This window comes from Rousettus aegyptiacus, unplaced genomic scaffold (assembly GCF_014176215.1).
Source record: "Rousettus aegyptiacus isolate mRouAeg1 unplaced genomic scaffold, mRouAeg1.p scaffold_m13_p_3, whole genome shotgun sequence".
NCBI classification, from domain to species: domain Eukaryota; kingdom Metazoa; phylum Chordata; class Mammalia; order Chiroptera; family Pteropodidae; genus Rousettus; species Rousettus aegyptiacus.
The window spans coordinates 133,431,458-133,456,965 of NW_023416306.1; the positions used below are offsets into that span (position 1 = coordinate 133,431,458).

The 25,508-nt window shown below is 38.0% G+C and overlaps 1 protein-coding gene and 1 long non-coding RNA gene across 3 annotated transcripts in view; one reads left to right on the top strand and one right to left on the bottom strand.

The window, feature by feature from the left end:
* Positions 1-2,082: 2,082 nt before the first annotated feature.
* Positions 2,083-10,255, bottom strand: LOC118615066. The gene is made up of 3 exons (XR_004956347.1): positions 10,068-10,255; positions 2,406-2,566; positions 2,083-2,270 (listed from the first exon to the last, which is right to left on the bottom strand). It is a non-coding gene; the product is annotated as an uncharacterized LOC118615066 (long non-coding RNA).
* Positions 10,256-10,325: 70 nt separating this feature from the next.
* The window catches only part of MAP2K1 (mitogen-activated protein kinase kinase 1), a 71,137-nt gene continuing 55,954 nt past the window's right edge, over positions 10,326-25,508 (top strand). Inside the window, exon 1 of one of the 2 annotated variants that reach the window (XM_016141004.2) lies at positions 10,326-10,828. In XM_016141004.2, coding sequence (XP_015996490.1) covers positions 10,749-10,828 — 80 coding nt within the window. In that variant the 5' untranslated portion in view covers positions 10,326-10,748. Of the gene's footprint in view, positions 10,829-20,055; positions 20,260-25,508 lie in introns of those variants that run through there. The other variant, XM_016141005.2, reaches the window with a different exon arrangement.

Genomic DNA, 25,508 nt, shown 5'->3' on the forward strand with positions numbered 1-25,508 from the left:
AGTAAATATAAAAGCCCTTTAAGAAATTAAAGTTATATACTAACCTCTCTCCCACCAAAAAAAAATTTGCCCAGAGCAGAAGCTTTGGGTTTAAATCTCAGTTCCATTATTTACTACTTAGTGACTTTGACTGTTTCGGTTTCCTCATTATTAATAATAATACCTACTTTATAGGGTTATGAAGATTAAATGATAATACTTAACAAATGTTACCTATTATCATCCATATAATTTTTAGAATGTTTGACCCTTTTAGAAAAAGAATTTGATAAGTAATTGTGGGCCCATGTGAATGTAATGACCACAGTTGTAAGGGATTGACATATTATTGTCAAAGACTGATAATTGTCTTTTTTTTCATAAATGAGGAATCTAGAAATATATTTTCCTTAGCAATTGCACCAGAGATATAAAGATAGCTTTCCCATAGACTATGTCATTAAAACTCTTTTAAAATAATTTAATGTTTTTAAAAGTGAATAGTGTTAAAAATATATATATTAAAAACCAAAGATTGAGTACAGAATGCAGAAGTTATTTCAGCAAGCGAGAAACCCAGTCCAGATATGAAGTTTGAAAGAAGAAAAATGGGGTAAATCTTTTAAAACCAAAAGATTAAAACAAAGTCTTTGAGTCATGTTGATTGGCTGATGTTATTTGGACTTATCACTTAGGTAAGTGCTGGGCTGGCTAGAGGTATTGGTCTGCTGTGTACTTGAGGACTCCATCTCAAGGTTATGATGTCTGTTTGCCCCTACCTTGCAGATGACAGCTGGGATTGTATCATCCATTCAGGTCTACATCAGCATCAGTAATAGAAGTAGCCAGGCCAAAGATTATGAATTTGGATTTGGTTTAGCGGTTTAGCTACAAATAACAGGAAAAAATAATAAACAAAATAAAAATAATAATATGATAGAAAGTTTGTTTCTCATGTACAAAAAGTCTAGAAGTAGTAAGGCTACAGTTGGTATTTGTGCTCATGGCATTAAAAATCCAGTCTCCTGTCTTCTTGCTTTACCATGTGAGCATTTCATTCTCAAGATCATCTCATTGTCCAAGATAGTTTCTAGAGCTCCAACTGTATTCCAGTCAGCAGGACGGAGGAAAGAGAGAAGGGTATGCCCCCACATTTTAAGAACATTTCCCAGAAGTCGTGTACAACAATTCTGGTTACATCCAGAATATAATCCCATGCCACATACATCTGCAAAGGATGCTGGGAATATAAATTTTATTCTTAGTAGTCATCGCCCAGTAAAAATTCATGGTTTCTATTACTGCGGAAGGGGTGAAAAGATGTTGGGGGACAACAAGCAGACTGTCATAGATAACAAAATAGAAAAAACTTCCAGCACTTATTAAAATTCTTTCCAACAAGAACACTTCTCTCCTTTGGAGGACTCTAGTGATATCCATTAAGGTTGTAAAATGTTCTTCACCTCCATCCAAAAAGAATTTAATGGAAACGAAAGGTGATAAGTACAGTCATGTGCTGCATAATGATGTTTTGCTCAACAAAATACATAGTAGTGGTTCCATAAGATTATAATGGTTGAAAAATTCCTATTGCTTAGTGGTGTCCTAATGTTGTAAAACCAGCGGGACCCGGAGTGTGACTACGAGGTTGACTATGAGGTGGCCCTTCATGTCCTACCTGACTTTCTCATGGACTCACTCCTTGCTTCCATTCCTCCCTCCTTCCTTCCCTCCCTCCTCCTTCTGTCCCTCCCCCAATGTGCCCAGGTTCAGTTGGGGAGGAGCCTAGAGCCTGTGGGCCCAAGACACAGTCCTCCGCCCAGAGCTTTGAACAACTTTTTGGGAACTTGAAGGTCTTAGCATAAGACATTACTCATGTTGTTTGTGGTGATGTAGTGTAAGTGAACCTAATTGTGCTGCCAGTCATATAAAAGTACTGTATTTACCATTGTATTACAATTTCCTACAGTATTTAGTACAGGAATATACTGTACAGGTTTGTAGCCTACGAATAATAACTAATACATTATAGCCTAGGTGTGTAGTAAGCAAATACCATCTAGGTTTGTATAAGTACACTCTATGATGTTTGCGTGAGGAAATCGCTTAATGACACATTTATCAGAAGTATCCCTGTTATTAAGCAGCACATGACTGTATTCCCAAGGTAGAGCAGAGTAAAAGCAAGCACTCAGTCATCTGACAGATTGAGACCAGGACTATCCAATTTTCATGTGTCACATTTTCTAATTATTTCTTCTGTGTACCCAATGGTAAGGAATTTTGCAATTCTGAAAAATTTGAAAAAAGAAAAACACATTAAGTTTTTTTGACTCTCAATTTTAATATTAATATTTAATTAATAATAATGTTAACATTCATTTTCAAATGTTTTATGTTCAAATGTTTTATAAGAGCAGACTCACCAGGTGAGGGAGCTGAAGAGAGATTCTTTAAGCATGTTCATGACCAAGGAGCATATTTTAAATATTCAAAGTTGAAGAGATGTTATTCAAACTATGGAAGAAAATTTCCCTGATGGCATTCAAATGGCAAAAGTTCCTTAACTGGAACAAAAAGACATGAACTACAAAAGAAAAAGATCAATAAATCGGATTTCCTCAAAATTAAAAACTTGCTCTTCAAAGAAAATGAAAAGACAAATCACAACCAGGGAGTATACAGTTGCAAATTGTATATTTGACAAAGGACTTGTATCTAGAGTATATAAAAAAACTTTTGCAACTCAATAATAAGACAAACAACCCAATTCAAAATGGGCAAAAGATTTAAACCTTCATTTCACCAAAGAAGATATATAGATGTCAAATAAGTAAGTAAAGATGCTCCATATCATTAGTAGGGAAATGCAAATTAAAACCACAATGAGATATCCCTACTCGTCCAATAGAACAGCTAAAATTTGAAAACTGTGATCATACCTGATAATGGCAAAATTGTGCAACAACTAGAACTCTCCTCAAGTGCTTGTGGGATTGTAAAATAGTATGAAAGTTTCTTAAAAGTTAAACATATACCTACGATATGACTAAGCCATTTTACTCTTAGGTATCTACACAAGAAAAATGAAAACATAGCCATAAAGACTTATACACAGATGTTCCTAGCAGCTCTATTTGGAAGGGCCAAAAAACTGGAAATGACACAAAAACCAATCAAAAGGTAAATAAATAGTGGTAGATCCATAAAATGGCATACTACTCAGCAATCAATGGACTATCGATATAGACAACATGAGTGAAACTCAGCAATTATGCTGAGTGAAAGAAGCCTAACTAAAAAGGAGCCCATTAAAGAGTACATACCATACAATTCCATTTATATAAAATCTAGAAAATGCAAACCATAGTAGGGGCAATGGGTAGAGGAGGGAAGGATTCTAAAGGGGCCAAGGAAACTATTGAGGGGTGATGAATGTGTTAATTGTCTTGATTTAATGATGATTTCTTCACATATGTCAAAACTGTTCAAATTTTATAGTTTCAATGCCACGTATCTTACGTGATTATGCCTCAGAAAGTTGTAAAAAAAATTCTATGTATGAAAAATGTTTTTAAAGTACAAAAGAAAATTCCCTCAATGGTATTTAAATTAATTTGATTATTTGATATTTATTGAGTTTCCAGTTACTGAGGGTATATAGCACTGAATTGAGGGTATATAGCACTTTTTATAGGAATTGAATGAGTAATCATTTTTGTCTTTTTTTTTATTAAAAAGCAAGAAAAAAAAACAATAAAAGTACTATGATTGTAAGGGGAGGAATAAAAAGGGCCATGTGAATTAGCTGATTATTTCATTTTATAATTGTTCTCTCCAGCAGTCTTAACCCTTCAAAGTGAAAATGCTTCTTTTTAATGTTTCCATTGCAAACTGGCTAAACAGCTTGAAATAAAACAAAATAATTTCACGCAAAAAAAAAAAAAAACCCACACATTTATTCTTTATTGTCAGTGAGGGCTAAAAATCTGTGACAAAAATTTCTGAGTAAAAGCCATGGAATATTTCTTTTTTTATAAGAGGGTATTACAGCATGTCATAGAGTTTTTCAAAAACTAAGAACTTTTCTTTCTCTAAAATGGTGTGGTTCTATAGATATTTTTACAAAGAGTATAAGAAAAGGCATGAGGAGAATGGAGTCTTTGGCTTCAGTTAGCTTTCAGGTTTGTTGCTGTGGAAAGAGCATGGGGCTGGAGAGATGCTAGACCTGGATCCCGTCCAATATTTGCTACTGATTTATAGTGTAACCCAACCTTTTCCGGCAACCAGCATCTTCTGTAAAACAGAGATCATGGGATCATATTATGTGATTAATGTGCCTGAAGATATTGTTACAAGATCTGGTCAGAAAGAGAAGGGAAAAATTATTCATTGAGCAAATATATATTGTTTATATGCCAGGTGTGGTTCTCAGAGCCCCCAATGAAATGGGGTACAAGAGAGATGGGGTCCCTCTTTTCCAACAGAAAACCAGAAAATAATAAGTAAATAAATAAATAATAAAAGAAGAAAATAAAATGGCAATATGACAGAGAATGAATAGAGGGACAATGTAGAAAGAGTGAGAATTTGGGCAGATATTTCCTTGAAGTAGGCAGCCAAGCAAAGGGCTAAGGGAAAACTGGTCCAACCTGAGTAAACAGAAGCCCAAAGGCCCAAAGGTGAGAATAAGCATGGGTGTTCAGAAGGAGGAAAGAAGGTCTTGGTGGCCAGAGTTTGGTGACTAGGGAGGAAAGGAGGATGAAGTGAGGTATGGAGAAGGCATTGCTGGATCGTTCTGATAAGGATTTTAGAGATGGAGCCACTGGTGGGCCTTAGCAGTACACTAATGTTTGTTTTTTAAGACTCTCTAGCTGTTGTGTGGAGAATGGAGTATCATTAGGAGGCCAGTGGGAAAACAGAGGGCCAGTTAAGATTATATATTTGGGAGGCAGAACTTGAAGGCAGGCCCACCCTGGTAGTTGCAGGGCCCTGGGAAAGAGAACAAATGGAAGCCCAAACCGAAATTCTTACATATGTAAAACTTATAAATTAAGCCGCAGACCATTAAATAAAATATGTTCTATCCTCCTATCCAATTCCAATAGAACACAACAGGATTTTCTCCCTTTCCTTTCTTTCCAGATTTGAAACTTCTTTTAACCACAGTGAGATCTTCATGTACATCTTTGATCATTTCCTTAAAATAAATTCCTACATTTGAACTGTATGCATTATGACATTATAAGAAATTGCTTTTTGAAAAAAACAAACATTTATAAACTAAATTTGAATGGCATCTAGTTTGGCAGTTTCTAAGTCTGGTCTCAAATTCAAAGAACTCAAAAGAAGTGTGGACTATGATCCATTCAAATCTGCTGAACTTATGCCAAATATGGTTTGATATCACTTGAAATTGAAGGTATCACAATTAGAGAAAGGGATGATAGATAAAGGAAAAATAATATTATTGTTATTTTGACATTACCAAGCTCTTTAGTGTCTTTATAATTAAAGATATTTGAAAATGTCACAGTGAAACAAATCTACTTGACAACTATCAAAAAAAAAAAAAACAAACTTTACCTATCTAATATTTGGCAAGGTACTGAGACTTTTTAAACCATGATTGGCCTGGGAATCAGAAGATGTGTCCCTGTACTACCTGCAACTAACTATGTGACATAGAAGGTTGCCACTGATCCCTCTGAGGCTCAGTTTTCCCATTTGTAAAATGGGGTGATTGGACACCATGACCTCTCTGGTCCAGCTCTAAAATTCTAGTGAACTGTTTGTTATTCTCTATAGGCAGAAACCCCATATCAGATGCCATTCCAGGCTCTAGTTATAAAGGTCTATCCAGAGAAAGCAAACATAGGAGCAAGGATAAATAACCATATGGTTCAGTAGCAATTATAATGACACAACAATGCTATCATTATAATAACATATTTACATTTATGAAGCTGTACAATTACAATAATCTAGCACATTATGGAGAAGAGATTTCTTGCTCTCTAGGAGTATATAAAACTATAAAATATACCAATGTATTAATGGTTATAGTTTATAATATCTTAAAGTATATATAAACCCAGAACGATGTGTCATGTACACTTCATTGTTGGAGATGAAACTCTTTCAGGCAAATTCTCAGGTCTCTATAAACTGACCTGGCACCTGAGCAAGAGTGTAAATTATAAAAAAGATTGATAGATTTAAGATGGCTCTGCACATGTAGGCCCCATATGCTCTTAGCACAGCTCCCAGACCACTGTAGCTCAAATGGTTATTCTCATTTTAAATTTCCTGCTTGTAATCTTTGCAAACCACTTAGCAGGAAAAGGATGATGCAGGAGTTTTCCATTGAATCGAAGAAAGCACTAAAAAAAACTTTAAAAGATCAATAATGACAAGCATGCAAATGATCTTGGGAAAGAGATTTGTTTAATCTCAGATCAGATTTGAGAATAAGAATATCTGGGATCCTAAAGGAAGTCAAGACTTCCTTCTCCACAGCTGCTATCTAGGAAGTTGCTATGTCCAAGTATATCGTCTTTCACTGTGCTACCCAAGGATGCACATCTCTTCTTTCAAATGCCAAGCCAGGTCCCTATCCTCACCACCCTCCAAAAAAAGGTGCCAGATCTAACATCCTGTCTGATTGAAGCCACATCCTTAGAGAACAATTGAAATTGCATCATCTCTCACCTTGTTGAGGCATCTTTCCTTTAAATGAAGGCCAAGTGATCATTAAAAGGGTCTCCCAAAATAACCCAGTGGCTTCATTGCATTCAGAATGTCTGACATCCAAAATGAGGAAGCGGATGTACCACCTCCGAAGGGGGAGGGAAGGATAGTATTACCCTTCACTCAATTACTCAATAGAACAGCTGCCAAATTCACAGGAGCTTAAAAATCTAGACAAAGAATTGTATTCTTTAGCTATTTATTTAAACATTTAAAAAAATCAGCCCCACTCTGAACAGAATGAATTATATAGGCAAAGGGAATTAAGAATAGTAAAGCATTTAATAAAGAGTAGGAGTCTCTCATAACTAGAAAGTAAGAAAATATGGTATTAAAATGAGAAAATAACAAGAGAATTCCTTCATATAAAATAACTTGTGTTTGCAATAACTAGACATTTTTTATTTTGAATATCCTAACTGAATTTTTCATAATAAGACAATAAAAGATCTTAATTTGTAAGAGGCAAATATGGACTCACAAATTGATAATATCCTATACTATCAAGTTATGTGTAAGTATGGCTAAGAAAAATATAGGACTCCATAATGTACACAGAAGTTGTCATTGAGTAATGTATCAAGAATGGTTTGTAGATATTTTTTATATTTTTCTAGTTCCCACCCCCCCACATAATAAGCTAGTATTAGTTATATAATTTTTTCAAGATCCACAAAATTTGAAACAAAATGCTCAGAGGACATAAATGTTTAATGTAAGAAAGGCCTATATTATTCTCTCACTTTAAAAAGAAAAGAAGAAAGAATAAAAATACATTTTTGTCATTCTGTCCTATTTTCTGAGAAAAAAAATCTTATGGTGAGTTTCCTTTTCTTTTTTCTAGTAATTGTTTTATTGAAGGGTAATACACATCTAGAAAAGTATATAAATCATAAATAGAACGCACCTGTTTTAGATATAGATATAGATATGGTAGTATTACTTTCTTGTGTGTAGCTTCTACTCAAGAGAATATTTGTAAGATTCGTTAATATTACTGCAAGTAGTTATAGTGTATTTTTCACAATGCTATAGAGTATTATATTGTATGACTTTACCACAATTTATCCATTTACTGTTGATGGATATTTCGGTTGTTTCCCTAATAACTATTACAAATAGTGTTGCTATGAACATTCTTGTACATGTTTTTTGGTGAAGATATATATTGATTTCTAGCAGTAGAATCGCTGAGTCATACGATAGATGTAAGTTCAAACAGTAAATATTGCCAGTTTTACAAAGTAGTTGCACAAATTTATACTCTTACCATAGTGTGTATACTTTTTATTGTGGTAAAATACATATATAAAAAAATCACCATTTTGACCATTTAAAATGTAAAATTTAGTGGCATAAAGTACTCACAATGTGGATTTATTTATTTATTTATTTATTTATTTACAATTTAACAGTCTAGTTTGTATTCTGTGTTCCTCTCTCATAGATTTCTTTCTGTCACCACATATTTGACCCCTTTTACCCCATCTACCTCCCTCCTCACCCCTCTCCCCGACCCTCTGGTAACCACTAGTCTATTGTCCATGTCCAAGAAACCCTGTTTGTCCTGTTGCTTTTAGGTTTATATCACACATATAATGTGTGGTTTTCAAATGTGGTTTTCAACTTTTTCTGTCTGGCTTATTTCACTTAGCATAATTATCTCGAGGTCACAATGTGGTTTTAATTTGCATTTCCCTGATAACTAAAGAAGTTCAGCATCTTTTTATAATTATTGACAATTTGAATTTTTTTTTTAATGAAGACCTGTTCAAGCCTTTTGCCTATTTTTCTATTAAATTGTCTGTCTTTTTCTTATTAATGTGCAGACCTTCTTAAGACATTACGACACTATGTATGTAATTTCATATGAGCTATATGAAACTGTCAATATCCAAACATTTTTTACCTGAAAAAATGGCAACTTCACGTGGTTCAGCCTAATATGTACAATGTTTATCATGTTGTAGTCACTCGTTCACACACACATATCTGAGTCTTATTCTTTTCTGTATGGTCATCACTATGTTAGGCATTCAGAAAGAGTTGACAGAACCAATGAATCACTGCGAGTCTGAATTGGAAATGAAGAAAACTCTCCTATCTCAGACTATTTTGCAAACTTAAACTAATTTCTTGATCAGGACTCCACGGGCCACACTGAAGGTTTAGGAATATTACTCAATGGAGGCAGACCCTCGACAATATTCATAGAATCATAATATTTCAGTATTGGAAGAATTTCATATTTTTCATAGGGTAAAAATAAAGCCTTTAAAAGTTCAAATAATTGCTCAAAATCGCACTAGTTAATATAACAGTATACTAGAATTCAGACAGCCTGCTTTACTCCTCAATATACTGTTCTGAAAAAAAGTTTCAATTAATTTTTAATGTTTACTATTTTACTCTGCTATGAAAAGTTTGCATGTTTAATATGAATAGAGAATCACATCCACACAAATTTACATATTTTCCTATGTACTGAAACCATGAGTTCACAGCAATACCTCCAATTCCAATAGAACACTAGAGGATTTTCTCCCTTTCCCTCTCTTTCCTTTCCAGATTTGAAACTTCTTTTTCCTACAGTGAGAAACCTTGCTTTATTATCCTTAAGTATATCTAGGCTCCCCTCTAAGTTGCCATGTCTCCCTGTCTTGGGTGCCTTGTCCTTTCCACTTGGCCCTGGGGTTCACAAGACCCAGTGTAGGGCTACCTAATGCCTTTAGGACGCGAAATTTTCGGAACAGCAAAGGAGATGAGGAAGACTGAATGTGCATTTTTGAACAGGCATTGTACCTCTTATTTAAAACTCTTTATTCACATTTTAATTCTTCAAGTTTTGTAGAGGCAGAGTTATTGGGTGGAAATGTTTTATTTAAGGTTTTAAAAAGCATTACTAATCTGCTCTCAAAAAAGGTTGCCCTGATTTACAATCGCATCAACACTAAGAACCCATCTCCCTGTACCCTTGACAGTAGATCAATAGTATTATCTATCTATCTATCTATCTATCTATCTATCTATCTATCTATCTATCTATCTATCTATCTATCTATCTATCTATCTATCCATCTAATCTGTATACCTATTTGCCAGTTTGTTAGTCTGGACTCTTAACTAGTTTTCTATTCCCACACTCTGCCTCTCCTCTGGACGTGAGAAGGGGTCCTTTTCTTTATTTATTTTATTTTGTCATCTCATCTCTGTCAATGTAATTCAGCCCAGAGGGTTCCAGTCACCACAGAGGACGAAGCAGCACGGCACCTGGCACCAGGCAGCCAGGCAGTACAAGCTCACCTCATCGCTACCTGCAGGAACCAGGACGCACGTACCTCCCTTCCTGCTGAGTCCACCTGGGAAGTGCCTCCAGCCAGCAGAGGGCACTGCGGAAGCTGTGAGGCCCGCGCCCGACTCCGCCCCCAAGACAGCGTACCGCCCCCATGACGTATTTCCGCGTCACCTTCCGTCCTCTCCTATTGGCTGTCAAAGAGGCAATGGGGCGGAGCCGAGTGGGTGTGTCGAAAAGGCAGCAGCCCGGATGGGGGGGGCGAGGCTTTCCCCTTCCTCGCCCCTCCCCCGCCCTCCAGTCCCTCCCTGGGACGGCTGCGCGGATCGGCTAGGAGCGCGGCGACGGCAACGGCAGTACTTTCCCGGGCTGTGGTTGGAGCAGGGCTCTGGTGCGCGCCCCGCGGAGCCGCTCGAGCCCAAGAGACGGGTTGGCTAAGGGAGAGACGGAGGGAACCCCCGGCTGCCGAACTGCGCCGGCGGGGTAGCCCTTCGGTTCTCTGCGCGCCTAGCCGAGCCCTGGGTGAGTAGGGCGGGGGTCCCGTGAGACTGCCACCGGCCTCTCGGCGCTGACGAGACCGCGCGGTGCGTGACCCTCCCTCCCCAAAGCAGTCCTCAGGCCCCTGGCTCCGAATTGGTCCCGCGCAGCTTGCGCGGGACAGCGCAGAGGGAGGAAGCAAGAGGGGTCGCCTTTCTCTCGGAGTTGGTAGCGCCTTTACCCGGTCAAAATGCCCAAGAAGAAGCCGACGCCCATCCAGCTGAATCCAGCCCCAGATGGCTCCGCGGTTAACGGGACCAGCTCGGCGGAGTAAGTATAGGGTGGGAGGCGAGCGCCTGGCGGGGCTGGGGAGGCCCCCGTGGGGGTGCAGGAGCAGAGTCGTGTGTGCGCCGCGCGCCGAGCTGCGCTCGAGTTCGTCACGTACGTCTCGGACTAGCAGGAGCGAGGAACTCCTGGCCGCCGAGGTATCGGTGACTAAGCACTGATTGTGCTCCTGACTCACACCAGTTCAGTGGACCAGCGAGTCTCATTTTTACCCCTTTCCCGACCCTTTCAAGTCTTCTCTGGTCATAAGAAAATAAAAAAATTGGTTCATCCACCGCCCCTCCGTAGCTGTTTTCTAAATGCGATCCTCTGGGATTCTGGCCTGTAAGGGAAGAAGGGAACAAATGTTTTGGAAAGAATTAAGATTGAGTCTCTTTCAGGGTATATGGAGTGGAGCTGGGACCAGCTAGCAGCATCCTCACCTTGGTGCCTGACACCTGTGGGCGGGGAGTGCCTTGGTGCCGGCCCGCTGCCTGGCCAGCGGGGGCGTGTGTACACAGACATCCCCGTGGCTCTTCTGTCTTTGAGACTCCGGGTCCTTGCCCTTCTTCCTGGAGACTGGTCTGACAGGGAGCGGCTTTCCTCTTTATCCGACTTCATTCATTCAACATATCACTCCTCACTAATGACTCTCCTGGCTTTCCTTAATTGCCATAAGCCCAAACTCCTGAGACATGAACACCATGGCAATGGAAACTAGGTGCTCCATCTTTGCAACTTCCAGTGTTGCTCATGAACCAGCACTTTATTTCATAAATAATGAGATTGTTTCATGGGAGTTTCTGGTCTCTAACTCTTGGGTCTTGGGTGAGGGACAAGAACAACTGTGTGTGTGTGTGTGAGAGAGAGACAGAGACGGACAGACCCTGCTAGTTGAAGAAATAACTAGAAAAAATTTGGCTCTTTTATCTGCACACTAGAGACTTTAGCAAGCTAGTTGATGAATAGAGTAGGTCTGGATCTTTTGCCTTTTGGTGATTTCTTTAACCTTCCTTTCTTTCTCTAGATTTTAATAGCCCAGGGACCTGTTGGCTTGGTGACTCTCCATCCCTGTAATGATCATAAGGCCAGTGGTGGACCTGTGGTGCAAGCTCAGCCCAGGTTCTTCACACCTGCTCCCAACAAACCCTCTTCAGTATTGTAGTGTGTTTTGCATATTGACTTGTACAGGTCAGTGAATTGCTTTGCAGATATTCAGTTTTAGTGTACAGATTTTTATCCCCTTAAAATAGACTGAAAACTCCCAGAGACGGGGGATTCCTTAGTAACTGTCAGTGTTTTGGGGACAAATTTGTGACCTTTTGTTTTGACCACAGTGGATTCTGGCTGAATTTTGTGGCCGATCATGCTGCTCCTATTTGATTTAGGTACTAAGTGGAAGTACCCATTGTCTTCTGTTGTTAATTGTAACACCATAGCTGTATTCTTGCAAAGGGGATAAATTTCATTAACAGAAAACAGCACAGGGAGGAAAAGAAGAAACTACTGTGGAGTTGGCAGAAAAATTTGGGTGGGACTGGAAGATTCTAAATAGTAGTTAAGAGGTGAGACTCGAGTCAGGCTAAGTTTGAAGCTTGGCTCTGTTGTGGTTTTGTGACTTAGGACAAATCTTTTAGTCTCTAAGGCTTAGGTTTAGTTTTTCATCTGTGAAAATGGGGCTAATGATAGAAATGACTTAGGGTAGTTGTGTAGATTAAATAATTGAAGATTAAAAGATTGGATACATAGTATATCTTCCATAAATGTTAGCGCCTTTGTTACTGGGTTGATATTGAGAAGGCTGAAGGAAACTGGAAAGTAATTTTCATTCCTGGTAGTGGATATGTGTGTATAGTTGCCTTTGCTTCTGGATAAATGACTCTCCTTTGCTTAGTTTTCTGTGCCATCTGCATCTACCTCCATGACTCATTGCTGTATTACAATAGGAGGCATCTTTGTGTAGGCTGCCTGAGACAAACAGGGACTGTTCCACTACATTTCCTGGCACTAATGGGAGAAAGCTGTGCACATCTTCATCTTTCACCTTCGAGAGTGTTTCTCAAGCAAAGCTACTGTTCTCATGATTTCTGTGATTAGACCAGGGCACAATTCTGAACATTATCATAGAATGTAAACAAAAGAAAAAAAAAAAACCATTGAAAATAAAAAACTTTTGGTACTAAATTGTCAAGATTGTTTTTCCTTTGTGGCTCCCTGACATCTTGGGATTTACTTTTAACGTTTACCCTGATCAGATAGAGCTGGGTTATATGGGACCTGAAGCTTATACAAGGCCTGGGAAGTTCTTAAAGAAAATGAATGCAAAAATACTTCTTTTGCAAGGTTTGCAAAAAGCATAGGATCATATTGCAAGGGTGCTAAGTGTTAGAATGAAATAAATTGGAAATAATACCAAATCCCCCTGTTTAAAATGTTTTCATGGTTCCATTGCAGTTAGAATGAAATCCAAAATTGGGCTGTGGGGCTAAGTGATCTGCCCACTGCGCTCCCTTCCCCCCTTTGATCTCATTTCCTGCTGCTCCTTTCTTCTGCCACATTGGTCTTCTTTCACTTCCTCAATGGGATAGATCAGACTCCCATCAGGCTCTTGCACATACTGTTTCTTCTGCCTAGACTGAATCATCCCTTCCTCTTCCCAAGCTAGGAAGGAAACAATCTTCACCTTTCTGCTTAAATGTAATTTTCTCAGAGATCTTCACAGACTACCTTATCTAAAGTAGGCCCCTCTTTTTCATGCTACATCATTTTTTAATTACATTCATTCACTGTCTGTAATTTTTTACTAGGGTATTTTAAATCAATCTCTCTTCTGCACGCTATAAACTAAACATAGGGCTGCCTTTTTTTGATTCACTGCTCTGTAAGTAGTACCTAGAATATAGTACCTGGCACATAATAAGTGTACAAATGTTTGTTGAGTGAATTGGTGAATGAATGAAATTTCTAATATTTGTATAATGTGTTTAACAAACCTTTTTATATCTTTTCATTTTTTCTTTTATTTTCTCTCATTCTATTCCCTCACCCCCATTTTCTCTTCTTTCATAGACATCGCTCATCCACTCTTAAGTTATTCAATATGTGGTCTTATTCCACCCATTTGTTGGATATATGTGTACCTTTGGGAGGTAGACAGTATTGTTTTGAGTGTTTCCGTGCTTAGAATGCTGAATGCTATTGTGCTGTTATTCAGCCTTAAAAAAAGAGGTCCTGCCATTTGCTACAACATGGATGGACCTGGAGGACATTATGCTAAGTGAAATAAGCCAGACATAGATGGTTATCAGGGGTGGGGAGGTAGGGGAAGTGGAGAGGTGTTGGTCCAAGGATACAGAGTTGCAGGTATGTAGAATGAATAAGTCTAGAAATCTGATGGATAGCATGATGACTGTAGTTAATAACACTATATTGAATACTTGAAATTTGCTAAGACAATAGATTTTAAGTTCTCTTACTGCACACGCACACAAAACGGTAACTCAAGGCCCAGGCTCTACAGCACGGAAGTAAGAGAGGGCGTTATGGAGCTTGGCTATGCAGGTTGGAATCCCACTTCTAACCACCTCCACCATTTACTGGCTGGTGACCCTTCACATCCCAGCTGCTTCCTGTGTAAACTTACCAGCTATACTAGTAGCTACTTTGCAAGGCTGCTCTGAGGACTGAGTGAAGACAGAAAGCTTGAAGAACAGTATTCTGCTTTTCCAGCTATAAAATTGGTAAGAGTCATCCCACCTTCTGTTTTCAAGACCGTGGGGATGAACCAAGTCCATAGAATTTAGCAAACAGTATTAAATAGACCAATCAGATCTAACTACACTCCAAAGGACCACAGAGAGAAAGGGGTAGAAGAGGTGTAGGGTTAGAATACAGAATCAGGGCAGAGGCTGAAACTTTTAAGAAAATTCAATACAAGTTAGACTCATGTCAGTGTCCCCCCACCATATCCAGGAAATGAAAATTAAATCACTTCCCTCAGTTCTACATAGTTTAAATAATAAAGGCATAAGAAGCTCACCCACCTTATTCCTGTCTCTAGTACAGCCTGAAAAAGCCATGGCATTGGAAAAGAGACTGAAGACAAGAAAGACCACGGACTAGGCATTACACAGAACTAGATTTAAATACTGGCTCTGCCACCTGCTTAGCTGCGACCTTAAGCAAGTTAGTCTACCTCTCTGAGCCTGTTTGCTTAACTGTCAGATGGAGCTATTAACTACTTCCCAGGATTGTTGTAAAGATTAAATGAGTCTAGTATGGCACCAGGTACCCAACAAGAGCTAAATAGTTGCAGAGAGATACCCCTCTAAAAAAAAGGTAACTATGTGGGGAGATGGATATGTTAGTTTGACTGTAGTAATTACTCCACGGTGTATGCATCATCATGTTGTATGTACTCCTTAAGTATATTCAGGTTTTATTAAAAATGCTATTGTCTATACATATGTATTAGTCAGGATAGACTAGGCTATGTTAAGGGAAAAACCACAAAATCTTATTAGTTTTAACACACTTGCAGGTTGTTGGGGAACTGTCGATTGGATTCCATCAGGGGTCAGGCTGATGTACACACCATCTCTGAAATGTGATTATGTGAGAAGGAAATCTTGTGAACTACATTTTGGTTGTTAAAGTTTCTGTCCACAAGTAACATGCATCACTTTTGCTCTCATTTCATTTGCCAAAGCATATCACATGGCCACACTGATCTTCACAGGGGGTGGGAGTCTTGTAAGAGAATCAGAGTGTTTGAACAGCAGCAGTGACCACCCCAAACTTTTATTTCAGTTTCTTATCCTTAAAAAAAAAAACATACACAGCATGTTTCTGAGCTCTGTTTATGATGCTACATGTGTATCTAGTTAATTCTCTGTTGCAGAGCAGTTAATCATGTGCATGTACCACATTTTACTTATTATTTCCCTAGAATGAGACCACTTTGTTGTTTCCAGCCCCTTGCTGCCTCAAACAGTGCAGCCATGACCATCTTTGTACGTAGCTCCTTTTGGACCGTTGTGAGAGTTCCCTGTGGAATGTCTCATATTTGGGACTGCTGGATCTTACGATACTTTGCCTCTCCTTCCAAGATGAGGCAATACTTAATCTCTTTGTTTTTTAAAGAGCACTTATAACTTCTGTGAGGATAAGCATGAATCCTGAGTAGAAATTGCAGTAACAGCATGTAACTTATCAAGACCTCACTGTTTCTTTGACCTTAGGCAAGTCCTTTGTACTTTCTGACTTTTAGTTTCCTTGTCCATAAAGTGGAAATAATAGTTTACAAAATTTTTACCATAATGGCTTACAAGAGCCTACCTTATCAGGTCCTCTGTTTTCTTCCACCGTCCCCTTCACTCATGCACTCTAGCCATACTGTTCTCTGTGCTGTTCTGAAGTAGGATTGGCCCATTCCTGTCTCAGCGCCCTCTGCCTGGAATGTTATTCTCCCAGATACCCACATAACTTCCTTACGTAACTTCCTTCCTCAGTTCTTTCAGACCTCTGCTCAAATGTCTCCACACAGAGGACATCCTGATCACAATTTAATATAGCACTCCCTGTCATTCTCTACTTTGTTTTGCTCTGTTTTTCTTCATAGCACTTACCAGTAATTGACATTGCATTGTGTACAAGTATTTATGTACCCCTCCCACTCACCAAAATGTAAGCTTCATGAAGGTGGGGGGCTTTATTACTTGCTCAGGGCTTAGAACAGTATCTGGCCCCTGGTAGTAGGTACTCAGTAGATACCCGTTGATTAAATGATCGAATTGTTCTTCCCTTGAAGGAGTATTGTGAAGATTAAATAAGTGCTTTGAAGGTCGTAAGGTGCTGAATTAAAAGGGAGGGTGGCTTTGGCAGCATCCATAGATTTTGGGTTTTGAATTGTTTCAAGGTAATCCGGAAACACTCAGACTTAGTGTTTGCATTCAGAGCATAGTTTATAGCATCAGCAGTGCTGGTGTGTAAGGGACACACATTTGTTAAAGTGTGAAGGCCCTTAAGGAAGGGAACAGAAAGGTTGAGACAGGGTGATGTCCCTTTTGGGGGTTTCTTATGGCCTTTTCAGGGATGTGCACCATGATAACTAGGAGCTTTTGAAGTGGTTGTAACTGATTTTTGTAGTTTTGAACTTGGATGCTTCTACTGCTTTGTTGCTGCAGTGACACTGATACTGACTTTGGAGAACAGCTTCCAGCGAAAAGTAAGGCCAGCTGAAGTCCGTGTCCTTGGGAAGGTCTCTGCTATTGTTGCAGCAGACACAGAAATGGCAAAAGATTCATCAAGATGACTTAGCTCATGGCAAGGAGATGTGTGGGACTCTTATTTGAACATAAACACTTACAAAATTCTACTTTTTCCTATTTATGCATCTTTGAAAGGGAGAGGATACTTCACTAGAGCAGCTGTTGGCCCTGCCTTACCCATCTAGTTTGGTTTTTCAATTTCCCAGTTCACATGCTGTGGTCCAGACTGATTCATCCCTTTACTCTCCTCCCCTTTGCCCCAGCATACTGCTTCTTACCTCTGTCTAGTCTTGCTCACATGGTTTCCTTTGTCTGGAATTCCATCCTCTGCTTTCCTTTGTGATTTTGTTTTGTGCTTGCCACCATGCTTAACTCCATGCTATTCTAGGATCTGAGTTTGAGACTTAGTTACACCACATTTTAATTGCTCATCTTGGGTATGCCATTTAATGTCACTAAGACGTGGTTTTCTTCATTAGTAAAGTAAGGATGATAATATAACAAACTTATGAGGTAAGGAGGGCAGGTGAATGTCACCGGAAATAATGTGTGAAAGCACTTTATGGTTACTGAAATGCAAATAGGAAGTGTTAAAGATAACACCTGTAATTTCTCAGAAAGCTGACTGTTATCCTTTGATCTTAATACTAAATCGTAAATGTTGATAAATCATGTTGATTTGGACCTTGTATGTGTGGCCCATCCTTTAAAATCTAACTCAAGCCTGCATCTAATCAAGGCTTGAGACCTAATTTCCTGTTTACAGTAAATACAGAGACAGGGAACAAGTTAAATGACATCAGGAGGAAACAAGCAGAGAAATCCTGGATGTAGGATTTCTTTAAAAAGTCAATGTTGCATGGAACAGAGGGGCAGAGTGGGTAAATGGTGCTGTTCTAGAATAAGAGACTAAGGAACATGCCACCTAAATAGAATGCATGAACCTTGATTGGGTACTGAATCAAAAAATGAAGTAGTGATAAAATTCATTCTTGGGACAATTAGGGAAATTTGAATAGTTACTGTTTTTAGATGTAATAATAGTATTATGATTATGTAGGAAAGTGTTGTGATTCATAGATGATACATGAAACTTATTTGAAATAGTTCAGGAAAAAAATACACATACACACATAATGGATAAAGCAAATGGGACAAATGTTTTAGCCTATGAGTGTCACTGTTTTAGTCTTTTTATTTTTCTGTACATTTGGAAAAATTCATAATACATTTTTAGAAGTAACCAAAGAACAAAATTTACCTAAGTCTTATGCCCTTTTTTAATGTTAACTCACATTTCTCTCTCCCTTTTTGAACTTCTGGCCTATATAGTATAATAAACACCACATTTAAATGCAATATCATTTTTTTAATTATAATGCTTTTTCTATCCACTAAGTGTTCCTTTTATGTCTTTATTTTCTTAACTTGATTATTAGAAACCATACCTTTTTGAACCCCTGGGTATTATAACACTGTTAATACCAAGTAAACAATTTTTGGTAGAGTGGACAAAGCCAAAATAATGTTTAAACAAACCAACCAACAAAAAAACTCCTTCCTAGCTTTCCTCTATGATTGGTAGTTATTTCCAGCATATCCACAGGAAGTACATACAGGTCAAGCAATGGTGAATCTTTCTGATATGTTGAGAAAACAAATCCAGAGAACCCACAGGCTGGGAAGACGATCAGGTGAGACTAAGAGGAAAGTTTAGGGTCCCAATTTTGTTTCTGTTGTTCCCTTCCAGAAGCTGCCAATTTTGAAAAATCTTCCTGGTCTCTTGCTGACATTTGATTATAGTTTTACTTCGTGTCCCATGTCTTGGTTCTGTTGTATGAAAGCCAGTAGAACTGTTTGGAGGCTCACATACCTGTTTGCAAGTTAATACCTCCCAGAATGAATGGTGTTTTGTTTTAAGATAGAAGGTGTTCTCTGAATTTTGGTGCAGGATTGACTGCTAAAAACGCTGATCCTGCTGCGGATTTCTTGGTGTAGCTCCCAGGGGCATCCTGCTTTGATGTCAGCAAGGGAGTCAGATTAAGAGGTTACAGTGGAGGTGAAAAAAAGTAGACATGGAAAGAGTGACCTCTTTTCCTCTCACCCCTTTTTTGAATATTTGCTTGCTTACGTACAACTTTCAAAAAAATTTGAATGTATAAAGACCTTTTAAAGAAAGAATTGGCTGACACTAAGTTTTCCAGTTTAACTTTTGTTTTTTCTGTTATATACATATTTAGATAGTTGTGATCAGTTTATGAGTCTTTTTTCCCCCCAGTTTTTACACAGGGACATAATCCTCTTGCTTGTTGTTTATTTTTGGCTAAAGAGTAGAATTTGATTAAGATCTGACTTCACAAATGACACTGTTAATTATTTAGGTGGCTTCTAGATTTTCATTTTTTGTTGGTATTCTTATAAATGTTCTAAACCAATTTGTTCTGCTTTTAGATTAATTCATATGCAAAATCAGAAGCAATGAACCTTATTACCGCTGTTGTGACACATTAACAGAATATGTTCTAAAAAAAGACAAAACTAATTTACAACATGTATTTCAACTATTTCCTCCAGTTTCAGGAAGTTTTTTTTCTTTTAAGTTTAGTGATTTTTTGATAGCTTAATAGGCAGTACAGGGCTCCTTTAAAAGTAAATCTTCTTCACTTTAATTGTTAGCCAGGCTGCATATTTGAAATGGAATTATTTTTCTGTATTTCATCAGTTCGGTTTAATATTTATTGACTGCTTCCTGAATGGAATTCACTTTGCTGAAGCTGTAGGTAGATAAGTAAAGCTGTCTTTGCCTCGGAGAATTTTTAAATCTCATAGGAGGAAGAGGCTGCAGGTGCAAAAGAAGCAAACAGATGGCTGCAGAGGAAGAAAAGTGCCCTAAAAGAGAGGTACAAAGAAAATACTATTGGAGCTCATTGAGAGGAGGAAGATTTACATCCAATGGGGAAGATTAGGAGAGCCTTCATGGAGATGACATTTGAGCTGGGTCTTGAAGGATGGTTAGGATTTCCATGGGAATAGGGCGGGGGAGCAGGAAGAGAGCTCAAGAGGAGCCACTTCACACAAGTGGGAAAGCTTGGGATGCGTGGAGGAGACGGCAAGTAGTTTTGTGTGCTAGGTGCATCAGTATAGGTCGCAGGAGATGAAGCTGGAGAGGTAGGTGGGATGATTTTTTGGTGCTAGCTGGCCATTTTGAAGGATTGCATGCAGAATTTTTCTTTCCTTCTGACCATTTTTTAAGATATGTCTGAATAGTTTTTATATATTTTGTATTTTACTTAATTTTTTGTTGATCTTTTACCCCTACACTTGTCTCTGCCTTATTGAAGCGATGGATCAGTATGCTTTGTATTTTAAAGTTTTATAAATTACATGTTTACTACATTGTCCCATTTGATGTGTTCCTTTTATATTTTATTAAGAAAGAATATGTGTATTTTTTTTTAATCTTTGAAAGTATGTCTTTTGTATGGGATAGCTTACTTTTCTTTAGTATTTATAATAGACATCTGCCATCTCTTCACAAATTGTGGGAGAATATAGCTTCATTTTCTTCTAGCCTTTTCTCTGCCTTGTATGGTTAACTCTTTGTCCCCTCTGGAATTAATGTGTTTGGTGTGAATTATGGGTCTAAGTTAATTTTTTTCCACAGTGAGTTCTAGTATTTTATGGAGTTTATTGAATGTGATTTATTTATTCATCTGTTGTATTTTCAGGTTTACTTTTATTTAGCCTTCATGGTATTTCATTCTATTTCTAAAATTTTAATTTGATAAATTTAAAGAAAACTTAAAATTTTTTCATGGTATATCTTTCTATTGGTTTCCTTCTTAATCTGTGGTTAATAGTATTATACTTTCTGCTGAATAAATCTCTTGCGTCCTGAGTTAATATTTCAAATACTTAACATTTCGATGCTGTTGTTATTGAACATTTAACATTTTTAAATTTTTATTTCCCATCTTGCTTATGGTTTGATTTGTATAAATTGTTTATATCCTACAGCTTTGTTAAATTAACTTATTATGTCTAGTAATGTTTTGGTTGAATACTACTGTCAACTGCCAAACAAATTTTTTCCTCTCAACACTTATTATATTTTATAGCCATCTCATCTTTTATTACTCTCAATAGCAGTTGTTGTGTCCCAAGGGATCACTATTATGTATAACTACGTATAACTAGGCTTCCCAAGCACCTTCTGGGCCAGGGACTTTTATGCTCTTTCCAAGGGGCCATGAAATTAGGAAGCAGCTGCTCAGCTTTAAAGAAGTAGAGTCTCTTAAGACTGATTGCGACCTTACAGATCCTTTAGCCTGGTACCTTCGTTTGAGGAGGAAACCAGTCGCAGAGAAGTGAAAATCATACTGGGAATTCACTCAGCCGGCATGGAAAGAAGTGATTGAACTCATTTTCTTATGGTGTATATGTTGTATGTTTTCATTTGAGACACCTAATTGCTTTGAAAATTTTCCAGGTTTACCCAACCTTGGATTTTGGTAACTTTACCTAATCTAAATTTTTTTTTAAAAAACCTCTTTTCAAGTAACAATCTGAAACTGGAGAAGATACCCCTCTATATTACCACTCTTTTAGGTGTTTGAGGGGAAAAGGGAATAAGGAAATGGGAGGAAAGGATATTTTAGTCTAGGATCCTTAGTAGGAGGGCCTATTTTTAAGCTTCATAATGTCAGCTTTAAAGGCAGTGGTTTTCAAAATAACCACAGACAAAAGTCCCCTTGAAATGAATGCCTTTCTGGAATTGACCTATTTTGAGTTTAACTGTTACCAAGAAAGGTTCAGAATCTTGAATACTGTTAAGTGCATTTACTTTTCAGACTTAGTGGAACAATTGAGTGAATGATCCACATTGGTTCTAGATTCAGGTTAAATCTTGAAATTTGGGGAGCTGTAAGAAGACATGGCTATTAGCTAACCATATTGCCATATTCACAGGTTTGTCTGGATTCAGGTTAAGTATTTGTCCTTCTCTATTGAGTTATAACTTACATATCCAGGTTAGTTTTAAAAAATTAGATAAGACTGTCGCCACATTTAGGAGTCCAGGGTCAAAATTATTTGCCCTATATGATGTTAAATCATCCTTCAGGAAACAATCCTTCAAGAATGTCCTTGTTGAGAGAGGCCTCAGAAATTAACATGAGTTTCAAGCTGTGAACCTTTTTTTGTCTAATGGCTTACTCAAATCCAGATTGAAATCCTACCAAAATGCCAGTCTGTATTTCAGTTTTCTTCTTCCCTCTCCTCTCTTCCCCTCTGAGTCTGGAATTGTGGGGAAATAAGCAGCTTAACATTCCAACAATTATTAATAGAAAATTTATTCTGCTTACCTTAGTCATTCATTTGTGTTCACTGATAAACTTGGTCATTGGAACTGTGGAAAGGTTCCACTTACCAAAGGAAGGACCTGTAGAACATTTGGAACAAGATTTTAACACATTATCTTAATTTAAGGTTGCAACACTTATTATTTTACTGGAACACAGACAGTCTCCTTTGCCTTGTTTTATTTTGGTAACTAAACTAATGCTGGGTTAGCCATAAATGTTGCTTGCTACATTTCTATTTCTGAGTATTCTAAATCACTGAGCAATTACTAAAAAAAAAAAAAAAAGTCATAAGCATTTCTAAATTAAAAAAAAAAAAAGCTATAAAATGTTTACTAGGGGAAGTCAAGGGGAGAGTTAAAGGAAAGTACCAGAAACCACCAACAGATGTTTTAGTTGCATTGAACAGTCTCAGCTTGATAGGTAGTCACAGGGAGGAGTTTTGTGAATTCCTGAATGCTGGTTTAAGGTGGAGGGGACACAGGGTAAGCGGAAATTAGCAGTTCCGGAGGCACAGAGGACTTGGGTTACAGAAGGCTTGCCTACAGCTGAGAACCTGGAACAATTCCTGAGCAAGTTGCTTTCTTAAAAGACAAAGGAGTGCATCTGTGACTGCCTCAGTAACCATATTAACTATAGCTGTTGATCTGTGGGGTAATAATTAAGTATGGGTCCTAGATCAGGAAGGAACAGTAGGATGAAGTCAGAAGACGTGAAACTTTTATCACTAAAGGACATCATAACTGGAAAAATAACTACCATTATAGAGGACCTGTCTGGTTTATTTACCTTCATTACCTTGAATTTGCACCAAAATTCTGCAAGAAAAGTCATAATATTCTCTTGTACAAATAAGAAAAATGAAGTTCAGGGAAGTTAAGTAATTTGCACAGGTCGTACAACTAGTAAGTGGTGGAACTAAGTTTAGAACACCCATGCTTTTCCCACACACCTTCCAAAGATTGCCATTCCAAATATTGTGTAAAATGTTGAGGTCTTTTTAGAGCTTCACTCTGCAAAACTGTAGCCACTAGCCATATGTAGCTATTTAAGTTTAAATTAATTAAAATTAAATAAGTTTAAAAATCAGTTCCTAAGTTCCACTGGCACACTTCGGAGGCCCAGTGGTCCAGCCACATGTGGCTAGTGTCTACTGTATTGCAGAGCACAAATTAGAACATTTTTATCATTTCAGGAAATTCTGTTTGCACCTAGAGGTCATACAATTTTACCCTTTTATTTGATTTTTGCTTCTTTATTTTGCGGAGAAGAAAGTAACAAAGGCAGGGAGTAACTGATTCATTGTCATACATCTAAATAATCCAGGTCTTTGGACTGGTGGCTTTTCCCTTGCTCCACACTCTCAAGGAAAAATTAACAGAATGGAGATAGGCAAAAGTAATGACTCCTCTACTGTTCTAGCTTTGCCTGACTTTCATACTAGATTCTTTCTCCCAAAGTACAGCCCTGTGTTTTCCCAAGTTCAAAGGGCATGTCTAAATTAGTTTCCCCTAAGGAAATAAAAGATGTTTGTTGGAAAGGAATTCCAGGCTTAATGTATGAAATAGCACTTTGATTTCCGCTGGTTCTTTCTCTGCCTTCCTACTAAGCAGTTTGTAATTGAACTGGCAGCTGCTAACCATTTGTCTTCCAAACAAGACAACTTCAAAACAGGTCAAATGACAAGTATATATATTTTGAATGCAAGCAGCTGCTTGTTATTTGCTATTGATTCGAATGGCGTTTGTGTTGAGGTCAAATAGATTTAGATTATGACCAAAATTACAACAAAAGGTTTCCAATTTGTGTGTTAAGATTAAGATATATTAACATTCATTTACCTGATATTTAGTATATACCTAATATATACCAGCACTGAGCTGAGAGATGGACAAAAAGTACTTTTACTGAAAATTGAACAAGATGCCAGTATTATGGACAAGTTGAATTTCTTAAATTCTTGTCTAAATTTTATTGTTAGTATTTGCCACCCATGTATTTACCTATTTAGCCCCCAAATTCAATAAAAGTTTTGAGGGCTTTTCCTAAAAAAAATGATAGTCATGTGCATGAGTATGCTCAGAGAGATTAAAAACAGAGAAATTAGAATGATGGCAAGGTATCCAGGAAAGTTCCTGTTTTCCCTGAGGAAGCAAATGCAGAGGTGGCGAAGTCTTTAAAGGTGGTGGGGACAGCTGGAGGGAAACGAAGGGGCCTCTGACATCTGGTCTTTCTAACTTCCTGAGATTATGTGGTGGGGGGGTGGATCAGAGCACCCAGTCAACTCCCTTTATTATTTGTAGAGTAGGGTCTAATTTCTAGAAAGTTGGGAATAGGCTAATGAGAGTTTTGGGGTGAACAGGCCCAGAGGCAGGGTGGTCTGAGGAGGACATACTGTTCACCTCTCAGAGTTATTTGCTAGCAATATATTTGAAGAGCCCAGCTTCCCAATCAGATTTTGAATGCATATTTCTGCCTCCCCAAGTGTTTTATTTGAATCCAGAGACCATCCTCTCTGAAAGTCTGCTGGCTTCAGAATTTTCAGGCTGCAGTGCTTTTGAATAACAGTGCCTTGTGTAGAGGCAAAGTGTGTGATCTGATCTCCTTCTCTGGTAAAACTTAACTCTCCGAATGACCACTCTATGCCTGCTGCTGCTCTGCACAGTAAGGGTGATGGTAATGCCTTGCTACCTTTCAGGGTTTATATAATGAACTCCACATGATCATGTAGGATACCACTGAGCACACATTCAAACTCTAAGATACTAAGTGGATTAAATTTTATTGCTGAAAGGAATCTTGGAGATCTTTGCTGAAGTCCTATCTTTTGGCAGATAAAAGAATCCAGAACTACAAAGAAGGGTTAAAAGAAGTTGGCCTTATCACACAGCAGGTTCTATTTTGAATTGTGAGTGTGACTTTTGAGTAAGCATAGCCCGGAGACAGTGTGACACAGCAGAAAAGCTTTAGAGCCAACAGCCGGGTTTGATTCCTGACCCTGTCTCTTACTATTTGAATGGTCTTGTGCAAGTTCTTTCACATGTTTGGTCTGTTTCC